Raw genomic sequence first — 22,068 nt, forward strand, 5'->3', positions numbered from 1 at the left:
GTGTGTGTGTGTGTGTGTGTGTGTGTGTGTGTGTGTGTGTGTGTGTGTGTGTGTGTGTGTGTGTGTGTGTGTGTGTGTTTCCTCTCTGTCCACCTACAAACATCAGTGTCAAAACAAAAAGCAAATCCTTTTATCGGCTTCGATTCTGCAATCACGCAGAGGAATGCTGATGTTTCCACGGCGACAGCTCTGTTTGCGAGGATATTTACAGCCTGGAAATATTCGTCCCTGGTGCTCTCAGCCAGCTTGCACTTTTTTTTTCCCCCCGTCCTGAAATAGTGAATCATGGCAGAGGATTATAAATGTGGCGCAGGCAGAGGCAGCCTCTGGCTCGGCCAACATCTGCAGGAGCTGCAGTGACGGAGAGTGAACTGCGATGCCTCCTTTTATAAGGACGTCAGTGGAGTCACGCCTCCTCCCTCATATACATGCCACTGTCATCCTCATATTTCACGAGTCGATACTGACTTGCAGTAAATCCTATCAGGCTTCCATAGCTACTCCCTGTTTGCGTCATGTAGTTTTTCATTATTGTTTGTCTTTTTCTGAGTGAGGGAAATATATGTCTGTTAGTATTGAAATGATTAGCATGTGTTTCATATTTAGTCAGTGAAATATGTTGTTCTCAGTTCAATTTGTTCCAACAGGTTCAGTAACTATTGTGCTAACTGTTAGCATGTCAATGGGTTTTCCCATTCAAGTTAGCATCAAGCTAGTGGGACTTTTTTTCATAATGCTTGTTGTGATTTATCTATGCACATATATCTATCGCTGCAGGCACTGTGCCGATTGGCTGTTAACCAGAGACTCTCAGAGATGCCGCTGAATCTGAGCCAAAATGATCCCGCTTCATATTGACCTCTTATTGGCCGTTGGATTAAAAAAAAGGCTGATGCTGATATGTGTTAAAATGCTGATAATCGGCCTGGCCGATGATTGGACGATCCCTAATTTCAACATCCTTCTAACAAGACCCTTAGATTGAAAAAGAATCCACTTTATACATATATATATATATATATATATACAGTACATATACATATATACATATACATATATATACATATACATATATATATACATATATATATATACATATATATATATATATATATATATATGTATATATATATATATATATATATATATATATATATATATATATATATATATATATATATATATGTATATATAATATCCAAATGGTGTTAAATACACATGTCAGATGGACAATTGTTCTTGTGCTCCAGAGTAGCTGTAATCACTGGACCGGACGTGGGCAGTTCTTGTGACCGGGGGATGGGGGGCAGGGGAGGAGGGTGGTCATTGTGGTGATCACAGGTCAAGATATCCACACACATCGCTCCAAATGCCAATCTGGATTCCAACGCACTGACAGAGGCAGCGATGGGCCATACTGGCCCGACTGTCCAGAGTGAAAGCTAATAAACTCGACGGCGACCTTCATCCCTGGGTTTCACCATTACGTCACACACTTCAGTGGAAGAGTTACGCCGTGTCAGTCAATGTGCGCACACTGCCTGCTTCCAGTGGGAGTGGAAAGGAAAACCTACAATTCTTTCTGCACTGATTGGGAACATACCAAAGCATCCCTGATTGATCTATTAATCAATCTAGTTTAAAGCTGTGAAAGAAGATTGGAAAGAATAACAAAGTAAACAGGAGCAGAAATAATTGAAACCAGGTTCCTCCTTCAATCTAATCCCTTGACGTTAATTTATAAGCAGACGCTCACAAACTTTCCAAAGAATTCGGAGAACTCTGATGGCAGCAATGTGACCAGTGCAACACAGATGAACCAATCAAAACGTCTCCAGAGTCGCTGCACCACGGGGAAAGTCAAGACTTTAATGAAAACGTTACTCTAATGCCTAAAGAGCATCCATTCATTGGTCTATTCTGTTTTATTAAAGTGAAGGTCGCAGGGTGCTGGAACCCATCCCAGCTGAGTTTGCGAAAAGGAAAAGTAAATATAGAAAGACAGACAGTTACACACACTCACTCACACACACTCACATCCATACCTCCAGGCAAGTTTGGAGTCACTAACAGACGTCTAATGCATGTGATCAGGCTGTGGGAGAGAATCTGCTGAGAGGAAACCCACACATGCACAGGGAGAACATGCAAACTGAGCTGAGCTCTAAGCACTGTGTGGCTCAGATTAAAAACAAACTAACTCATCAACTTCAGCTGAAGTTGCATCAGTTACAGGAGGAAGATGCTCCATAATCTGAGAGAGGTACTTTTATAAAAAGCAGATTAGATACAGTATTATTCTTAAACAGCTCTTATAAAGGCAGCAGCTGGGATCGGCTCCAGCCACCCGCGACCCCGAAAGGGATAAAGCGGCGGAAAATGAATGAATGAATGAATGAATGAGCTCTTATAAAGGTAAACTAACCTTTACATCTATTATAATCATGTTGTCAGTAAAATACGATAGGGCATACCAGTAACTCCTTATAACCAGCATTGACTAAAGCATTACTGAATTCAACATGATGACTGAGTATAAAATGAAAAATAACTCAGACAATATTCGCAAGATTTCTCATTAATGAAGTCTGAGTGCAATATTAACACCATTAGCACCACTTCCAGTCCAGGAGAGCAGTGCAGCAGCTTCCTCATTCAAATACAACCAATGCTGAGCAAGCAAAAAGTTTAGAAGTAAGAAAAACTCTTCAGCAACAAGTAGTGAGAGTCGGAGCACATACCGTCCAGCAGCTGATAGGCAGAGGAGCAGCGGCTGCAGAACCGCAGGGCGAGCAGAAATAATCCAAATAACCAGCCAGGAATGCTGCTGTCCCCCCCAAAACCACCACCACCCCCCAACAAAACAGAAAGAAAACCATCAGAGTTGATTTGAAGCAACTTGTTTATGGAGAACAGAGTGTGTTTCATTTACCGTGGAGTCATCTTCAGTGACGGGGAGTTTGGGTCCAAACTGAAGTTTCCCTGTTCATGAGTGGAAGTGATACTGGAGAGAGAGATGGAGCCAACTCTGCCTCTCTCTCCCTCCCTCCAAACTAAAAACCACTCGCTCTCCTCCTCCTCCTCCTTCCTTCCTCTCTCTCTCTCTCTCTCTCTCTCTCTGGTTCCCAGTCAAACAAAGGCAGCTTCAGTGCGTCGGGACTCAAGGGGCCCTCTCCTCCGAGCTGAAATCCGACTCCCCGCGTCTCTCTTTCTAATCCGGCCCTCCCCTCAGACATCACAGCTCCAGATACAAATTAACACACTCTGGTGAAATCCTCCTCCTCCTCCTCCTCACCGGTGTGGCTTCCTCCACTCACGCCGGGGCTCTACGGCATTTCCCTGGCCTTGGTTTAGTGGCAAAGGGGTGGGGGGTGGGGGGGAATACCACGAGAGTCGCAGCTTTTTCTCAAACGTAGTGAGGAATTAGTTATCATGAGATCATGGAAAACATCCAAACGGCTCAGACTGAAGCTCAACTTATTAACTCAGATCACAAGAAAGTGTTTTTTTTTCTCCTTCATACCTGCTTTATTCAACATAATGTAAAGTTTTCTGAATCAAATTCCAACACTGTAGACGCCGGGTCACCAAGGACTGAGACATGCATATTTTGTGATGTGCCTCCTATCGATCACATCATTTAGTTGTTATATACAGAAAATGCCGAGTCAGCTTGGTGAAAAATCTGTGAAATAGCAATCCATCACATACCTTTCATTATAAAGACCTTCAGCAATTCTGGATTCCCATTAAAGTGTGGTTTTATATATCTGAACTGTTCCTAAGGTGCTCTAGTGGGTTATTTTCCAATATAATGGTTTGGGGTTAGACTGATTCCACTTCCTGTGGCAGAATATCTGTGGGCATGTGGGCAGAGACCAGAACCAGAGCAGCCCAGGATTAAGACAAGACCAAGACTTTAAGAAGCCAAAACTCAGATCTTCAAAATGTGGTCTCAAGACCAGTCCTCTTATTACAACACCAAACAAACAAATACACAGATAGATACACATCTCAAACCCATCTCAATGGGCCAAAACCAAGATCTGGACCATTTACCTCAAGGCTCAACCCCCACTGGAGTCCACGCTAATTTTCTATAGAGTGGAAGGAATGTTGAAAGAACAGCCTGTTGTTTATAGTTGTGGCCTTTAAAACATCTGCTGTTCAATAAAATGCAGTCGCACTCATCGCTGGTTTGTCATGAGGAATCCATCCATCAGCAGCGTTATACATGTTAGACTCCTCATGGCACCAGTGCAAACACCCCCCACGACGCCCCCCCCCTGAGTGGAGCCGCAGGAGCCAGTGTGGTAAGAGGGGAGGACAGATAAGGACGTGTTCAGGCCTCGTCTCTGACGGCTCGGGGAGATAAGAGCCACGACGCTTGCTGGAGAGGCGGCGTCGGCCCGCTCCACTGACCTCCAGCCGGCTGACCGCCGCTGCCGTCTGGCCACATTCCTCCGTCCTGTCGCAAGTTGGTCAAACCATTCCTCCGGTTTAGGATCAAAGTGGGTCAGATATTTTCCTCAAAACGCTCATTTTCTCGTCTCAAAGTTCACATTTCCTTCTGTTCGTTTCTCAGCAGAGATAAAGACGACCTTTGCTTGGAGTGACGAAGTATAAAATCGCTCCTCAAGTTTGATTCAGTTCCTGATATTGAAGCTAAATCACATTTTTATTAAAAAAACTCAAACAAACCAACAGCACAAACAGTTATTTTCAGATTTAGATTACAGCAAAAAGCACTATTGACACTTTTCACAGTCAATAACTCAAACTATGTCCGTCTCTTTTCATATTTCTCAGTTTTATTCCACCTCCTGCACTAAGCAACCATTTCAGGGGTTTCCCTGCAAATCTGGCCTGAATTAGAGGCGTATTATTATATAAAGCAACATGGTGGAAAAGGCCTGCAGGTGTTTTCTCACACAGATGTGGTGTTTAGTCAGAGTTTCTCTGAGTCAGAGCAGATGATGGAGGTCTGTTTCAGTCAAAACACTCGTTCGGCTCACAGACTGACACGTTTCCAGGCAGAGTACAGGTGTTCCTTCAGAAAGCTTTGATGTAACAGGCGGCGTGTTTCCAAAACCAGAGCCTGTAAAGCCTGAAGCTACATTTTTACAGTGTGTTTTATGATTGATGTGGTGATTTTTTTCGCTAATCTTACAAACACTTACACACATACAGTAGAAATGATCCGATCAGACCAGAGATATGTGTAAGAGGATGCTCCTGGTACTCCAGTTTCCTCTGATAATATAAAAAAAACAGCATTAAAGGTTAATTTCTGGCTCTAAACTGCTTCTATTCGCAGACGGAGGACTAAAAATAAATCAAAAACTCTGAAAACTTTGATAATTCTGCATCTCTGGGGTTACAGAGGCAGTGATTACTCCACGCTGCATTACCAGTAAAAATTTGTTTTATATAAACTCAAAGTTTCCACAGAATCCAAAAACCATGAATATTCAATTTCAAATGTGCTGGAAACATTTCAGTGGATGTTTGTTTTTGACAACAACTGGTAAAAAGCAGCATGTTGTGTGCTGCCAGGATTAGACCTCACTCACGCCCCCCTCTGCACCCCCGCCCACCCACGCAACATGTTTCTCCCAGTGTTCACAGATCTCCATAGTAGTCTGAGTATTTGGGAGTAAACAAAGTAAAAGAAAGAAGAAAAAAAAAAAGACTCCTCTTTGTGATGAGGGAGACGGGAAGACAAAGAGCAACAGGCTGGTGTTCCCATGCAAAGAAAACAAGAACATGGAGAGAGGGAAGGATGATGAGTGGGTGGGTGGGGTGGGAGTGTGGGGGTCTCAGTTTGTGGGTGGCAGCAGATTAAAGGTGGTCCGGTCCGAGGTCTTCCTGCTATGAGTCACTGAGATACGGGACTGTCGTCGCTCTGGCTTCAGAACGGATCATCAGACCTAAAGAAAAGATGTCTGACAGCTTCCAGCAGGGTTTAAACCCGACAGGGAGGAGTTTCTGACGGGGGTCCACTTTATACCTCTACCTGTCGGGACGGCTACAGCAAAGCTAAAGCACACAACAGAATATGATCATGCTGCTGGAGAACTTCAGGTTTCTTGGAGCAGGAATGATCCAGTTTGAGTATCTACAATGATAAAAGATGTGAGGAACGAGAAGAGAATAAAAGGGGCCTAAAATTGACCGCATGGATGTACTGTACCATTGGTAGAGAAACAGCACGAGCATCAAAGCCAAGCTATGACAGTAAGTTTGTCAAAACATGTACAGATGTCGTAGACCAGGGGTGTCCAAAGTCGGTCCTTGAGGGCCGCAGCCCTGCATGTTTTCCATGTCTCCCTGCTTCAACAAATCTGAATCTCATGATGATTCAGGCGCAAGTCCAGCAGAAAGCCAGATAATGAGCCTCACTGCAATCAGCTGTGTTGAAGCAGGGAGACATGGAAAACATGCAGGGCTGCGGCCCTCCAGGACCGACTTTGGACACCCCTGTCGTAGACCCTGAGAGGCGGTCCTCGGTCAAAGGGGGGGGGAGGGTCCTGTACCACCTGAGTAGAAACCGGACGGAAGATCGTCAGTTCCTGCTGCTCATCTGGGCCTTTGAAACCAGTGGTGGGCGCAGTCCGCTGATCAGCTAACCGCTAATTAGCGAAGCTAGCATTTTCATTAGCGGGCGCGCTGCGCTCCCCTGCGCGTTGTGTGCAGGCAGTCAGATGGGTTAACATGGGAGGCGAACAGAAACTCCGTGCGCGGCGCTTCCGCGTACAGTGCGTTCCCCCGTTAGGCCTGTTGCAGAGCCTGCAGCGGCTGTGGGTGAGGCAGTTAGCGGTTAGCGGTTATCGTTAGCTTCAGCTAAATTTTTTAGCAGTTTATCGGTTTAGCGTTATCAAAGCTAACTTTCCAGTTAGCGGAAGAACGGTTATCGAAGCTAACTTTTTGGTTAACTGTGCCCATCACTGTTTGAAACTAATCTACACCTCACACTTTTCTTTAGGATCTGTCTTTTTTTTTTTACTTTTCATTGACTCTTTCACTTACATGAGTGTTGAAGTATTCAAGACCTATCTCATCTTCATGGTTTTGGTCTCTGCAGCGGTCTTCTCCCTGAACACTTTGAAAAGCTTTTTTTGCTCTACTTGTTCTTTCTGCTGTTAATTTCTCAACTTTTTTAAAAGAGCACTAAAGGCCTGGACTCCTCAACACTACTTGTGACCCGTTGTGGGGTGTTTTATTAACCTTCAGCGGGGGAAAACTGACAGCACTGTTCAAGGAGAGCAAACACAGATAAGCAGATTAGTTTCCAAAGAACGGGTCGACATAAGGATCAATCACAGGAAACACCATTTAGCTACAAGAACATCACACTTCAAATGTCACAAATTAATGATAAATGGAATAATCCTCTCCCTTTGATGACATGTCGAAACGCCAAAAATGAATTATATTTGCATTGATATGTTCCAGGAACCTTAAAACCGAGACAAATTCTGCACTTGCTAACTTGCTTAAAGGGACGTCTTTGTTTTTTTCGCCATGGCCGAGCGCCTAGTTTCTCGTCTTCTCTCCGCTCTCGCTCCCCGACATGACTGACGTGGACTCCCCGGTCTCCGGGTTCAGGAGCGGGTTCAGGCTCTCATGCATTATGAAACCCAGCCACAAAGCCGATGGGGCGGGGGTCAGGGGTCACAGTTCGTCTCTGAGGGTGGGATGAGCTTTGAGTGTGCGTCCCGGGTCAACGCCGAAAATAAGGAGGGCTTCTGGTGTTACTTAGACTGAAATTCAAACCTCAGCATTAACAAAGGGGCGGCGCTGCTACTGAAAACAAGCGGTTTTTCGGAGGGGGGGGGGTTAAAGGCTCAGTTTTACTGTGATTGGCAGGAACCTGAAGCCACAAGGTCAGACGGCTTTCTTGGCGAGTAAAGAAGCTTTAGATGGGATCAGCTTTTACCTTGCTCAAAGAAGAAAAAAAAAAATCTGTGAATGCAAAACGCAATCCAGAAGAGAAAAAAAGACAAATGCACATCTTGAAAACAAAAGAATGACTTTCAAAAGGCAGAGCAACACAACTTTTTGATGCTTTGGCATAAAAATCACCACAGTCTTATGATGCCAAGTCGTAATTCCTGGTTAAACGCCAGACAGCGAAAGTGCTTCATTTCTTAATGGCTGTCGGGATATGCAATAAAACGCATAAATCCCCTCCTGCTTTTTAGATGCTTTCAATGTTAAATATCTCATAAGTCTTGATAAAAAGTTTGCAACTGTCAAAACTGCTGAAGTTATGGTCGTGCGCAAAACCTTCGATGCAACTTTCCTCTAATCGACAGTTGCTGAGGAGCCTTAACCTAGTTCTATGAACTACTTGGTAGTTTTTCAATTCTTTTCATCCTGGTTGACTTTATTATTTATCACAGATCAATCTATATCCATCTGCAGGTTGAAAAATATTGCTTTGTCCAAACTGGGCAGATGCAGGGAATTTTAAGTGCTTCAGTATTGATTGGGTTTTCTGCTTTTTTTTAAGCTGCAGAATGACTCAGATTTATTGTCATGGCGGCGTCCACAGTGTCCAGATTCTCCTGGAGTTGGTAGCTTTATAGCCACTGTAATAATAATCCAACTTACTGCATATTCACCTGTAAACAGGCAACGATGCCTTCTAAAGTATAATATCTACACACACACTTACAGTTAAGCACAAGTTCTTTATTCACTGCAGCAACACTCTCCACTGAGCCAGAACAACCTCTCTGAAGCACACTGGGAATGCCCTGAAGAACCTCTGGAGGTATTTCTTTCCATTCTTCTCCTTTTTTACAGGAGTGTATTGCCCTTACAAGCATTGAATCGGTGCGAGGTGCCAGGATTCGCTTAAGATCCCATTCATCTTCAGATTTACCGCCACAGCGCGGACGTAACGACCGTCTTCAGGTGGAATCGTCCTCACAGGTGTTGCTACTGTAAAGAGCCAGCAGTTTGACCTCCGGTCCGGCTCGAGAGCGTGGATGGTAATCATGACGTTGGAACATCGTGCGGCGGCACGTCATTCAGAGGACGTGGTAGCAGCGGCAGCGGCAGCCAGACATTGTTCATTCATCCTGCGCTCGACTCGCCTGCAGCTGCTCGCAGCAGAAAAGTGAGGCAGCGAATCGAAAAGTCGGCGTTCAATCTGGAACACTGCAGCTTTTATATTGTGCCCTTTCCATCACTTTCATGTACGACACCAATGTTCCTCAATTTAGCTCGACTGAAATGAACTTCTTACTTTTAAAACATTTTCACCGAGACCAGCTATGACTAATCTGATCCCTGATGTTTTCTATAAATAGCACCAAAAGCCCAGTTTGACTTTTGCAGCTACTTTCCACATTTCAAGTCTCCACCAAACACATTTTCTGCACACAAAACACAACATGAACATTTTTTTCTAAAAATGTTAGGAAATGCAGCTTTTTAAGGAATTTATCCCGACAACCTGTGAAGAAGTGTTATCAGCACATCCCTGCTAATCCAGGTCAACATGTCAGTAGAAATTCAAATATTTGAGTGGCTTCCAACTTAAATGTAGGGTGATTTTTTAAAAAAAGCATCCAGACAGGAGCAGGAGCTTGAACTTGTACTTGGAGGTGATGAACGTTGAAGCGCAGCACCTGGTTTCAATGAGCGGCAGAGAATTAGCTGCATTCCAGCTCCGACGCCTTCCCTGATCCTTTCTGATTCACTTCACGACAAGAGCTACAAATCCTGCACCTCTGTAAATAGATTATTAATCTTATAGGTCTGCTATGAGAGATTCAGAGAGATCCAGAAGCACCAGATTCACTCATGGTGAGCTTTAATGTATGAGCTTTAAGTAGCGTCTTGCTGGAATCGCTTTGTTCAAGATAATAATAAAAAGAGAAAGATGTGTGCAAATATTGATTTTCATAATAGTAACAATGTTCTCCGTGACAAGAGAGGAGTTCTTCTGTTGGGTTTGACATTTTTCTCGTGGATTGAGCTTTTATCTAAAACTGTCAAAGTGTGTTTAGGTTTATATTCAACATCATAGAGAACTCACGAAAACTTCGGGATATTTGACTTATGGGTGAAATCTTCGACTCATAAACCAGCCCCGCCCACTCCTCATCCACATTTGGATTTTGGAGCTGGGGTGGGTCTGGGGACAAGCCAATAGAAAGAGAATGCGACTCGACCATGAAACGGCCGAGCCAATCAGCGTTGCCACTTTTTGTTTTCAATTTTTTTTTGGCGAATTCCGGCGGCTAAACCGGAAAGTGACGCCATCACTGAGTGTAGCGGAGATTACGGGCTTTAACCGTCGTCTGAAAGCTGCAATAAGTAAAGTTATAGCCAAAATACCAAGTATAACAACAATCAAGAAAGAGCAAGCGTCTGCAACTGGTGAGCTTCTAACAGGAAGAGACGTTTTCACGTGTCTTTGCGAGTAGAGAAGCTAGAGCTAATGAGCTAAATCTAACTCTTAGAGGAGCTAACGTATTTTGATGATGTATTTGTTTTGAAGCGTTGATTGACTGAAGTGCGCTGTCAGTCAAAGGAGTAACCAACGTGACCTGCACGGAGTTTGTATTGGCTTGTTCCCAGACCCACCCCAGCTCCAAAATCCAAATGTGGATGTGGAGTGGGCGGGGCTGCTTTACGAGGCCAGTGAAATCTCAGGATGAACCTAAAAAGCATTTCAATTTCTTCTTAAAACTTTTCAATTTTTAACTGCTCAGTATTTTGTATTTCTAAACTGTTGTCCAATAAGGAGCTAAATTGAAAAAAAATCACAACAGGTGTTTGATCCCAAAATCCTGGCTCAATTAGGATTTCTTTTTAAACAGTTCTCCTCCTCATACTGGTCACATTTTGATATTATGATACCAAAACCAACAGTTACCCAACAACTGATGACCTGGACCTCAACACTGAAGGCTTTAAACTGGATGTTTGTCGTCCACTGAGCTCAGTGTCCTTCCGGTTGAACAGAGATACAGGGATGGGAAGACAAAAGAGGACAGCCTCTGACCACATCTCACTCTGATGAAATGTTACGTTGTCCCGTTTCCCGAGTTATAGTTTTCTCCAATAAGTTGCATTTTCACACAATGAAAGTTTTCTGTTTTCTCTTGAAAACGTTGCCCAAACGAGGCCTAAACCTGGAGCGAATCATAAGGATCAAATCAATGAAGAAAACCAAACTGTGCGAGTCGTCTAAAGAAGCATCAGTAGGAAGTAAACTGTCAAAGAAACACTGGCGAATCGTGCCGCCTGCAGCCAACACAGCCTTACCGGTGCAGCACAAATTTATCAAATGCATCACAGAAACGCTGAAAAACGGGCTGCAGGAGCCATAAACAACATGAAACACAGCACCAACACCTCTAGAGAGCACGCATTTAGAGTGCATGTGTGAGCATATATGTGTATGTACAGGTGTCTCAGACCCCCGCGGACCCACCCTTCCTCCAGTAGTCTGTTTATTCCTCTGCAGCCAGTAAACACAGAGGCTGTGCTGGGCCTTCAGCCACGAGCCTCCGCTCGGCCATATTTCACCGTGCGGACAGGAGATTATATTCACGGCGTTCTCTCACAGGCCGTCCGCCAACAGCCTCGACACATCCACTGCTTTCACCGCCGCTTTCTGAGAGAAAACTGCAAAAACATTTCAGTGCATCGTCACCTTGCTGGAGACACGGGGGGGGGGGGCGGGGGGGAGAATGTATACTGAAAACCAAAATTACTAAAATATATATTTACATACATAAATCCAGTAGAAAAAGTGAGAATATTTGAGTTAGGAAGATCTGTTCTTTGATGTTACGATGCTGTGTATTTCTATCACATATTTAAAAAAAAACTTTACCAGCTTAGAGTTAGGAGTTATTAGGTAGGAGTTATCGTGCTTTAAATAAATACAGTATATTATCAGGTATTCAACTTTAAGGCTGATTTCTATTAGACTTCACCACTGGAACGAGCAGCAGCTGACTTGCACTGAGGCTCCAATCATTTTTTTTTAACAACTCTCTTAAAAATAGAGAACGTAGTACAACGTTGAAACCTGTGCAGAGATATCAGTGAAACTATAAGGTTGAGTTTTTAAAAATATGCAAAATGCAACAGCTGTAAGAGAGACTATTGGCCATTTTACTGCGTATTCTCATTAAAACTGGATTTGTATTGAGATTGTGGACATTTCTGGCAGCAATTCTCTGGGTTTTTTTCACAAAATTAAACATATTCATCACATTTACTCTGCTCCACATTAAAAACAAACCTTTAAAGTTTAAATTTAGCCTTCAAGCAAACTTCCAAACATGGATTTTCTTATTTTTTTCATGTTTAGTTTTGTCCTTCATGCATCAGTGGATATAAACCCGGGCTACCGGGAGCGAATGTACACACTGCGATCACAGCATCCAAACCCAAAGAAAAATCCCCAAATGTAAAACAAGAAAAATCCTTCAAAACATTCACCATGAACCGATTCCACATGGTGTTGACTTTGCTGCAGTGAGCTGAGCTGGAAGCAAAGGCGTCTTTGTGTGCACACATTTTGGAAGATGTTCCGGAAAAGACAGAAAGTTCACTGCATGTTCAGGGTTGGAAATACGTTTCTCTTACGGCTGTTTGAAGGGAAAATAGAGTTTATAGTGAGGAGCTGTCTTCAGGAGACTTTTGCTTCGTGGAAGCAGGAGCGCCGGGAGGCGCTTTGTCCAAAAATCTGGTATTAACGTCTAACTGGGGACAATCCAGTGGATTCCCAGAGTGTCTGCTCTGATAGAAGCCCCCCCGAAGCCATAAATAATCTGCACCGCTCGGTGCCGTGTTTCCAGTCGGACCTCTGACAATCGGTTCAACTGTGGGTGGATCACATTTTTCAGAAAATCTAACTTTTCCAGATGGGGGGAAAAAAGAACAAAAAGATTCAAAATTTCAGCTGTAATGAAAAGGGTTTTTTTAACCTCTACTGTTGCAGGGAGCATGTATGAAGACTTGCTTTGTTTGGACCAGACTCAAAGCTTAACATCATGATGTGATGTGTGGAATGAGGCCGAGTGTGTGTATATATATGTGTGTGTGTGTGTGTGTGACTGACAGAGCTGTGGAAAAGAGCACGAAGCAGATTGAAGTGGGTTAAACATTTAAATTCAGTTCTGTAAAATTACCTGTTTGGAGTTTGCTTTTTTAAGTTTGTGACTCAGACGTCTAAACTTTCTGAAGTGTTTCACTTTCTAAATTGAAACTTTACGCAGAATGCTTTGCACAAAAGGCAGGACAGACCATCAAGAGCGCCAGCGTAACAGTCATTCTCACATAAGAGTTCTCAGTTAAGCTCACACATATCCCACACAAGGCTTAAACATAAAGGCGACACATTGTTTAAATTGTCTCATTTTCCACTGAAAGTGTCACCTTTTCAGTATTTATAAAGTTAGATGTCCATAAATGTCATGGTTAAATTAGTTTTTCCTTCATTTTTTGCCTTAAAATAAGGGGAAACGTGTAGTTGTGGCTATTCTCCAAAGAGCTTTGCAATGTTCGTCACATTCACACATTAATGCATCAATTCACACACTGAAGCAGGCAGCTGCCATGCAAGGTGTTCCGTCCACTGGGAGCAGTTTGGGGTTCAATGTCTTGCTCAAGGACACTTCGAAAAACTGACAGATGGGGGACTGAAAATGCAAGCTTCCAACTGGGAGACGACTACAGCTGAGCCACAGCCGGAGAGGTTTTCCATCATGTATCGAGGCCCTTTTTGCGTTAAGGGACATTTATATAAACACCCAAAGCTCAAGAAAGCCAGAACGACTCAAACACAATGGCAGTCGTCCAAAATTGGTTCTAGGTCAGGAAATGTTGGAAAACTGGTTTAGACAGGGAACAAAAAATTGAAATAAGCTACTTCATTCCCTGGCCTCCTTCTGGGATCTGATGTAAGACGCTGCTTTTACCAACCAACACCCTTTACCTCATGGAGCGTCGAAGACACCGACCGGAAAAATGACTTGCATAACAGCACAAGTGGTGCCAGGGTTATTACACATCTTCAACAGTGAAGAGGAACAAACTTCATAAACATGAATCACGAAAATCAGTTCAGTCTGAGGCTACCTCCAGTCTGTCTGCCTGTGGTCAGAACTATAAATCAAAGTCATTTTGTAGTTTATGGTTTACAAAGAGCTGTGTGACGGTGACAAAGAGCTGAAGCAAACAAAGCTTCAACACTTTAAGTATCTGGCCAAGAGTTTCAGACTCTTCTTTTTTAAAGACATTTAGGGCCCGTTTAAAACGTTTCAAGTGACGCATGCGAACTATTTACTACAGCCATGCGCAGGAACGACATTTCAGAAACGCGATGTTTTCCACCACTGCTGCGGAAACAAAGCCAGAAAGCTTTTCAAAAAGTTGCGCTTTCCCAATTTCCAAGGAAATGGAGTCTGATCACCTACTTTTAAAGTGTGTAGAAGTATGTATATATATATATATATATATATATATATATATATATATATATATATATATATATATATATATATATATATATTTTTTTTTTTTTTTTTTTTTTTAATCAGTCCACTTCAACTTTGAGAGACAGAATTTAAAACAAAAATCTAGAAAATTACATTGTATGATTTTTTAAATAATTTTCATTTTATCGCATGATATAAGAAGAAAAAAGCATGGAGAAAAGCATTAAAAAAAGATGTTTCCACCCCCATGCTTCATGGTTGGGATGGTGGCGTTCTGGATCGTTCAGATAGTATTTGACAAATGTCAGACGGGCCTCTACCTGCACTGACCAGGGGGACCCTGTTAGCGGTGAAGGGATTTTATACCATGATGCCGTTGTGTGTTACTGATGGTTTTCTTTGAGACTGTGGTCCCAGCTCTCTTCAGGTCATTGGCCAGGTCTCGAGGTGCCGTCCTGGACTGATTCCTCACCTTCCTCATGATCACTGATGACCCGCAAAGTGAGCTCTCGCATGAAGCCCCAGACCGAGGGAGACTGATCGTCATCTTGACCTTCTTCCAATTTCTAATTATTGTGCCAAAAGTTGTTTCGTTCTCAGCAAACTGTCTGCCTGTTGTCCTACAGCCCATCCCAGCCGTGTGCAGCTTTACTGTTTTGTCCCCGATGTGCTTCACAGATCTTTGGTTCTGCATTGAAGAGGTTGGAGTGTCTCTGTGTGTGTGTGTGGACAGGTGTCTATCCAGGTTATGGGTTCAAACAGGTGCAGTTAATTAAGAACAGAAAGGCTTCTTAAAGAAATACCAACAGGTCTATGAGAGCCAGAATTCCTACTGGATGGCAGGTGATCAAATACTTATGTCAAACAATAAGATGCAAATTATTCATTTAAAAATCATACAATATGATATTCTGGGTTATTGTTTTTGGTTAAAATTAGACTTCTCTATGTTTTGGAAGCAGGAAAAACCTGCAACACCTGTACTGTATCAAATACAAGATCTCCCAAGGTGCATACACACACACACACATCAAAAAAAATCACTCATGCATAAGTACACAAATACACAAAAAACTAATGAACAAGGTGCAGGAGTTGCACCTGTATGTGCACATACAAAAAACATAGATGACTTCAGACAAAGACACAAATATACTAAAACCACACACAGTACAAAGTCCTGTGTAAGCTCATGCATGTGCATAAACCACCCAGACACAAAACCATTCTAAAAAAGTGCCGTTCTTTTAACGACTCCACTCCATGTGCCTTTGTTTCTTTGTTCAGTGTTTGACCCCCATCCAGCCGACTGTCACCGCCGCAGCCAGCCGCCCCCCATTATCTGCTCATCCCTCTTCAGGGACACGCCTGAGTGCATATGGAGGCTTGTTATTGTAAAGGCTGTGAGGTAAGAAACCCGCTTTGAACTGACTAAACACACCGGGCTTTCAGCGGAGGGGCCTTCGACCCGCCGCAGTCCACACACCGTCCGTCTTCTGTCCCCTGAATCAGGCAAGTGAAGGATTTACCAGTTTTCTAATTTTCTTGAAGGAGACACTGAGTTTTCTTTCTTAATCCAGGTCAGGAGAAGGCTGAGGTCTTCATCACTGCAGCGGCTGAATCTGTTCACTGCTGAATGCTGAGCAGACTGTTAGAAGATCCACTCACAACACTAGAATAGCAGCAAGATTAAAAAAATAAATAAAACCTGATGCTGCTTCCAGAGAAGAGATCTGTTACTGTTATATTAAACTTATTTTCTATTGAATAAAAGGGCTCAAACACATAGAAACACTATATGGCTTAAACAAAAAAACGTGTACAAATAGAAATGCACATACGCGTAAAAAATAATAGTGTACACACACACACACAAAATGTATATACACTCTCACACATACACAATTATATAAATAGTAAGAAAAAGATAACAAATCAAATCTAAATCTATACAACACAATTCTATTCAATAACATTAATACTGAAAGACAGACGTGTATAAAAACCACACACTCACGGAAAAAAACACATGGAGACGCAAACATATACACACATGAAAACACAATATTCGCACACGCGTGGGAAAACCACACACAGATATACACACAACCACTCATACACGCCAATATAAACTCAAAGAAAAGACACACACACACACACACACACAATACAGTACTCTCACACATGACAGAAAACACACATATACGATAAATACACACACAAAAACATCTACACAAACCACACATGAATGTACACACAGTTAATCGATTGTGCAAAAACCAATTTTTTCTTTAAACTGAGTATCTGAGGTGAAATGACACACACACACACGCACCAACTATTCTGAGCCGCTTTAAAACAAAGACATTCAAACACACTTCTTCTCTCCTCAGTGTCAAAACAGACCCAAATGCTTCAAAGAGCCGCTCCAAGATTAAATGTCTGCAGAAAGACAGAAGACAAACCGTCCTCCTCTGCAGCCGAACAGAACATGAGCCGATGCCAGACCATTGATACACAGACGGACAGAAAAACAGGACCGAATGTGTTGCTACAGACACTCATCCAGGATTCCAAAGAAACAAACCAGCAACCAAACATGTATTTACGTTCATGCTCTCCGCGCATACAGACTTTTGCACCACATATTTGCATTATTGGATGATTTTCAGCTGTATCATATCTGGATGTTCTGGTTGAGAAAGTTTACATTCTGTATTTCAACATCATGGCATGATGGAATTTTCCAAAAATCATGTGTTTTTTTTTTGTTTTTTGCCAGAATAACATGAAGGTTTTATTAAAATCTAATATGAGATCATGGAAAATATCGATGTGTGACCAGTTCAACTGTTAATGAGCAAACGAGAGCCTATTGGCAGCTTATGGGTTCAGTTCTGTAACATGAATCTGCTGATTCATCAGTTTCCAGTGCTGACATTAGTTTAGAGATGTCATCGATGGAGATTTTTGGCGTACTTTTGCATAGAATTGTACTTATTCAGTGCCATCCCACAGTTTTCCACAATATTATCCATGTGTTTTCTTCTCCTTCTTGCCTGTTTATGCGACGTTTCAGGATCAATGCATTGGGAACCTTGACTCTCCCACCAAAGAGGAACAAGGCTGAAGTTCACGCTATTCCACATCCAGAAGTTTTCCAGGGTTCAACTGTTTGAGACACTTAGTTTTTTTTTTTTCTTATTTTGATCATTTTTATGCATATGTGCCAACTCCAAGCTGCATGAACTCAGTTAACTTAAACATCAAGTGATGTGCATTTCTGTAAAGACAGAGGTGCAACCAAAGGAGATCAACACTTCATACAAGGTGTTTACAATTTAGAAGCTTCTTTTCCCAAAGATCTAACAAACTCTGATTGAGTGAAAATGATTAAGTCTTTCAGAAGAATGCGGCACTCTGCCAGCGTATTGGTTCATGTTCACAGACAAATGTTTTTTTTTTTTTTTTCCAACAAAGGTCAAAAAAAACAAGTTGAGGAAAAAAAAAATACATCAGTTACTGCCAAATATATGATTTGATCAGAATCAAACGTGGAGCTACCAGAAGCGGATGATTCTCCAGAGGGATTGTATTTAAGAACTGCAGCCTACCTTAGATGTCCAGACATCTGAGGCACTAAGTGCTCACAGACCCTGGCAAGAACAGGAAGACTGAACCCAACCACCACAAAACCAGAAGACTGGGCCAAGAACCATCTGAAAGCAGACTTTTAAAAAGTTTTAAGGACTGATGAGATGAGTGCGAGTCCTGATGGGCCAGATGAGTGGATCTGAGGCTGGGTAATGTTCATACAGCTGGGAAGTGGAGGTTGGGTGCTGGTCTAGGCTGGTATGATTACAGATGAACGAGGTAAACTTCCTCCTCTAGAAGACCCTTCCTTCAAGCAGTGGTAAAGGGAGAAAGAAACAGGAAAGAAAGAGAAGACCTACGTTCTATCAGGAACGAAGACAATTAAGTCAGGATTATGCAACACAATGCTCCATCTTATGCATCAATGTCCTCCACAGCACAGCAAGCCAGTAAAGGCCTTCAATCTTAAGGAGAACGCCGCACACGTCTCTGAGTGTCTGGGAGGCTGTGGTTGCTGTTGTGCACAGAGTTGATGGTTCAGAGATCAAGAAACTGACAAACAAGTGAGATGGAAATGTTTTGGTTTTTCATGGAGTTGCATAATAATTGAGCACAGACAGAAATTCTAAGAAAGCTGAAGCCACTTTCTCGAGTATAACGGGTTTGGGGTTTATTCACATTTTGGATTGACTGGGGAGTTCCGTTATTGTTCAATAAAATAAAGTTAATCCTCATAAATACCAATAGCCTTACAATTGTGCTCACTGTGTAAACTCCTGTGTTACTCTGGGGATAATCCCCCCTCCGTCGCTTCGCATGCCGTCTTCAAGTTAAGCTCTTTTTCAGAGAGGCTCCACCTTCAATCCGAGCCCCTCAGGTCCAGGGCTGCCAGGTTTGAGATCCAGCCCGGCGTGTTTTCCCCCCATTTACAATCAATCCACACAACTGTCGTGCCAGACACTGCGGCTCTGCCAGGTGTTACGTGAATCTCTATTTCCATTCAGCTTTTCAGCTGCGTGGGTGCCTGGATGTTCGCTCCATGTTGGTAGGAGTCCGTTTTCAGCAAATTCACCTCCACCGAGCTTCAGTTTCCAGGTTTTTATGGAGATATTTATCAGGCTGCAACAAGAGGAGACCCCCACCCCCCTCCGTGCTGCCAGATCTGAAGGTGGGCCGACACGTTTCTTTCCACAGGAACCCCCTGATCCCTGATCAAACAACACGCCTGTGGCTGCCTGTGTTTGACATGAAACACACATGGGCCCACTTAGAGAGCGGCAACACACAAACTCACAAAAAAAAGAACAATCAATGAACTCCCCGTTTCTTTTTTTTTTTTTTCCCTTTCCTGGTTTTATTTTCCTGTCCTGCCTGAGCAACACCAGAGCAGATGTCGACTGGTATAAAGGCACTGATGACCACCGTGAGCTTTGTGCCGTTAACCCTTCATGGTAAAACACAACTAGGCCAATATGTGGCCGCAGAAACATCAGTGTGAAGACCCAAACCATTACAGAAAGGGTCCAGGTGTTAGCTAAAATCTGTAATGGAGGTCTGTGGTATAACCAGCCGGAAAGAATGACTCAGCAAATACACAGCAGGCAGTGGTTCGGGCACACGCTCAGGAAATGACAAGAAAAGTGCTATCTCGAAACTCGAAGGCATGAGAGGACGGGATCAAGCTGGAAATGACCAGTAGAGCATCAACTAGGGTTGGGCGGTATGAACAAAATCTTATATCACGGTATCAGATATTTCATATCACGGTAACGGTATATATCACGGTTTGTATTTTTCCCCTGTAAATTCAAATAGTTGCTTAAAAATAACCAAACTGTCACATTTGTTCATTTTCCTCTTTTATTTTTTAAAGTCCGATTTATATAACTTCAATTATTTCAAAAAAAAAAAAAAAAAATCACAACATGAAAGAAAAAAAGACCTGAGTTTTTAGCGTCACTCCTGGAGCCGCTAGTCTCTGCGTCCACCATTATGGCTACCACCTCTCCTTGATACGCTGGTGTTGTTCGCGAGCGAGCGCACCCTGTGCTTACCTGACCAATGAAACGCAGAGAGCAAACCCGGCACGACGTCGGGACACGCTGTGAAAAAGCACAATCGCACCCAAACAATTGCGCTCCAGCTGTCCTGTTAGCGAGTGAAGACGACTGTACACTGACTCAGAGAGCTGCAGCAGACATCTGCGCTCTCTCCGGTATAAACAGTATGGCAAAATTTCAACCGCTATACACTTCTACACTGTCACACGGTATTATACCGTCATACCGCTCAGCCCTAGCATGAACTGTGTTAAAATGGGTCCGATCGACATAACATCGCCGGAAAAACTCAAAAACAGTCGAAGGGATGTCCTATGCTCATTTTAGGAGGGTTAGCACTAGGCATCATCAACTAAAGCACAACTGTCAAAGCAAGAGATGAGACTTCTCAGACTAGGATGATTAAAATCTGGATCAAATTAGAAGAATCTACATATCTGCTGATAGAATCTCTTCCATATTCATCCATCAACTCACCTATTGTGCATATATATATGTTATGCAGATCTGTAAAGCATAAGGTTAAAGCCAAATTACAAGAATATATATTTTTTGATATAAATATAAGAATGAGACTGATGCCAAATCACCTGAACATAGATATTTGTTTATTTAATTAAACTATTTAGGTGTCAAATTACAAGCATGTGCCCATCTCCAGTATATATATATATATATATATATATATTTTTTTTTTTTTTTTTTTTTTTAATTATCTATAAAAGAGCATATGCATGTTGTGTATTTAATTCATCATGCTGCAGTCAGAATGAGGCTGGTGTCAAATTACAAGATTCTATCCATCTCTTTTGATATGTAGATATGATAAAGGATGAATGGATTTAACTTATACAGTGCTTTCCAATTGCTTCACATTGTCAATCACATCTACTAATGTACAGCCACTTACACACTCACACACAAACACACACACACCCCAATGGAAGCGACTCCCACTGAGTGCAGGTTGGAGTTCAGCAACTTGATCAGGGACGCTTTGACATGTGGACAAGTGGGCAAGAACATTTACATTTCTGTCACTTCGTAACTAATCCTGGAAGAAATATTGAATTTTGATTCATTTTTATTTTACAAATTATTAAAATGTGTGATTTTAGATCATAAAAACACTTTTTTTGACAGATTTAATGAAGACAACAGGCACATCCTGTTCTTTTTCCTATTTTGTGCCGTTGAAAAGTCTTGATGCTTTAAACACTCTTCCAAACGTCCATCTGGTTAAAATTGCACGTATTACAGAGAGTGCCCAATAAATAATGGTCTGTTTTCACATGTAGACCATCAAAAATGCTAATAAAAGCAGGACTCTGAGTGATGCCTTTGAGTGTTTCAACTGCTCTTTAAATTCCTGATTTTGCTGATTTCCACAAATCGAATTGAACGTTGGGTAAAAACACAGATTTGTGTTCATCATACAAAAACGGGGCTGATTATATAATGTAAGTCAGGTGGAAAGAGATTTGCAGGCTAATTGAATTTGACGGAGGGCATTAGTGGAGTCAGGGATACAGATGGCCGTGCACTACAGTGGAGTGATTGTTCCCGGTGTGACCCAGACTTTCCACTACTTTAACAATAACAGAGTCATTAATCTCCTGCATCCCATCTTATCTCTCGCAGCAGAGACCAGAAGCTAATACCTCACTGGATGTGTCACTGTCCACTTCCTGCTTTGTGTATGTGTGAAGGGAAAGATGAGGTGCCTGCTATTGTAATAAGCTCAGTATTTATCCACATTAGTGAGGAATGATATCATCAGTCAGTGTTATCTTCCACAGAGTGTATTTATGTTACTAGTGGTTATTTGGCACCACAGATGAGTCAGAACCGGATAAGTTGTGAAACAGTAAGTATATTCACAAATAATGGGAATGAATATTGCTGCAAAAACTCAATTTGAAGTAAAAATCCTTGACATT

General features: G+C 42.3%; 1 protein-coding gene across 2 annotated transcripts in view; it reads right to left on the reverse strand.

Moving 5' to 3' along the window:
- LOC115394556 (collagen alpha-1(XVIII) chain-like) overlaps positions 1-3,024 on the reverse strand; it is an 86,040-nt gene extending 83,016 nt beyond the window's left edge. Inside the window, exons 1-2 of one of the 2 annotated variants that reach the window (XM_030099897.1) lie at positions 2,933-3,017; positions 2,742-2,827 (exon numbers count right to left, since the gene is read on the reverse strand). In XM_030099897.1, coding sequence (XP_029955757.1) covers positions 2,742-2,827; positions 2,933-2,943 — 97 coding nt within the window. In that variant the 5' untranslated portion in view covers positions 2,944-3,017. Of the gene's footprint in view, positions 1-2,741; positions 2,828-2,932 lie in introns of both variants that reach the window. The other variant, XM_030099898.1, reaches the window with a different exon arrangement.
- Positions 3,025-22,068: the final 19,044 nt, after the last annotated feature.

Source organism: Salarias fasciatus, chromosome 9, assembly GCF_902148845.1.
Source record: "Salarias fasciatus chromosome 9, fSalaFa1.1, whole genome shotgun sequence".
NCBI classification, from domain to species: Eukaryota; Metazoa; Chordata; class Actinopteri; order Blenniiformes; family Blenniidae; genus Salarias; species Salarias fasciatus.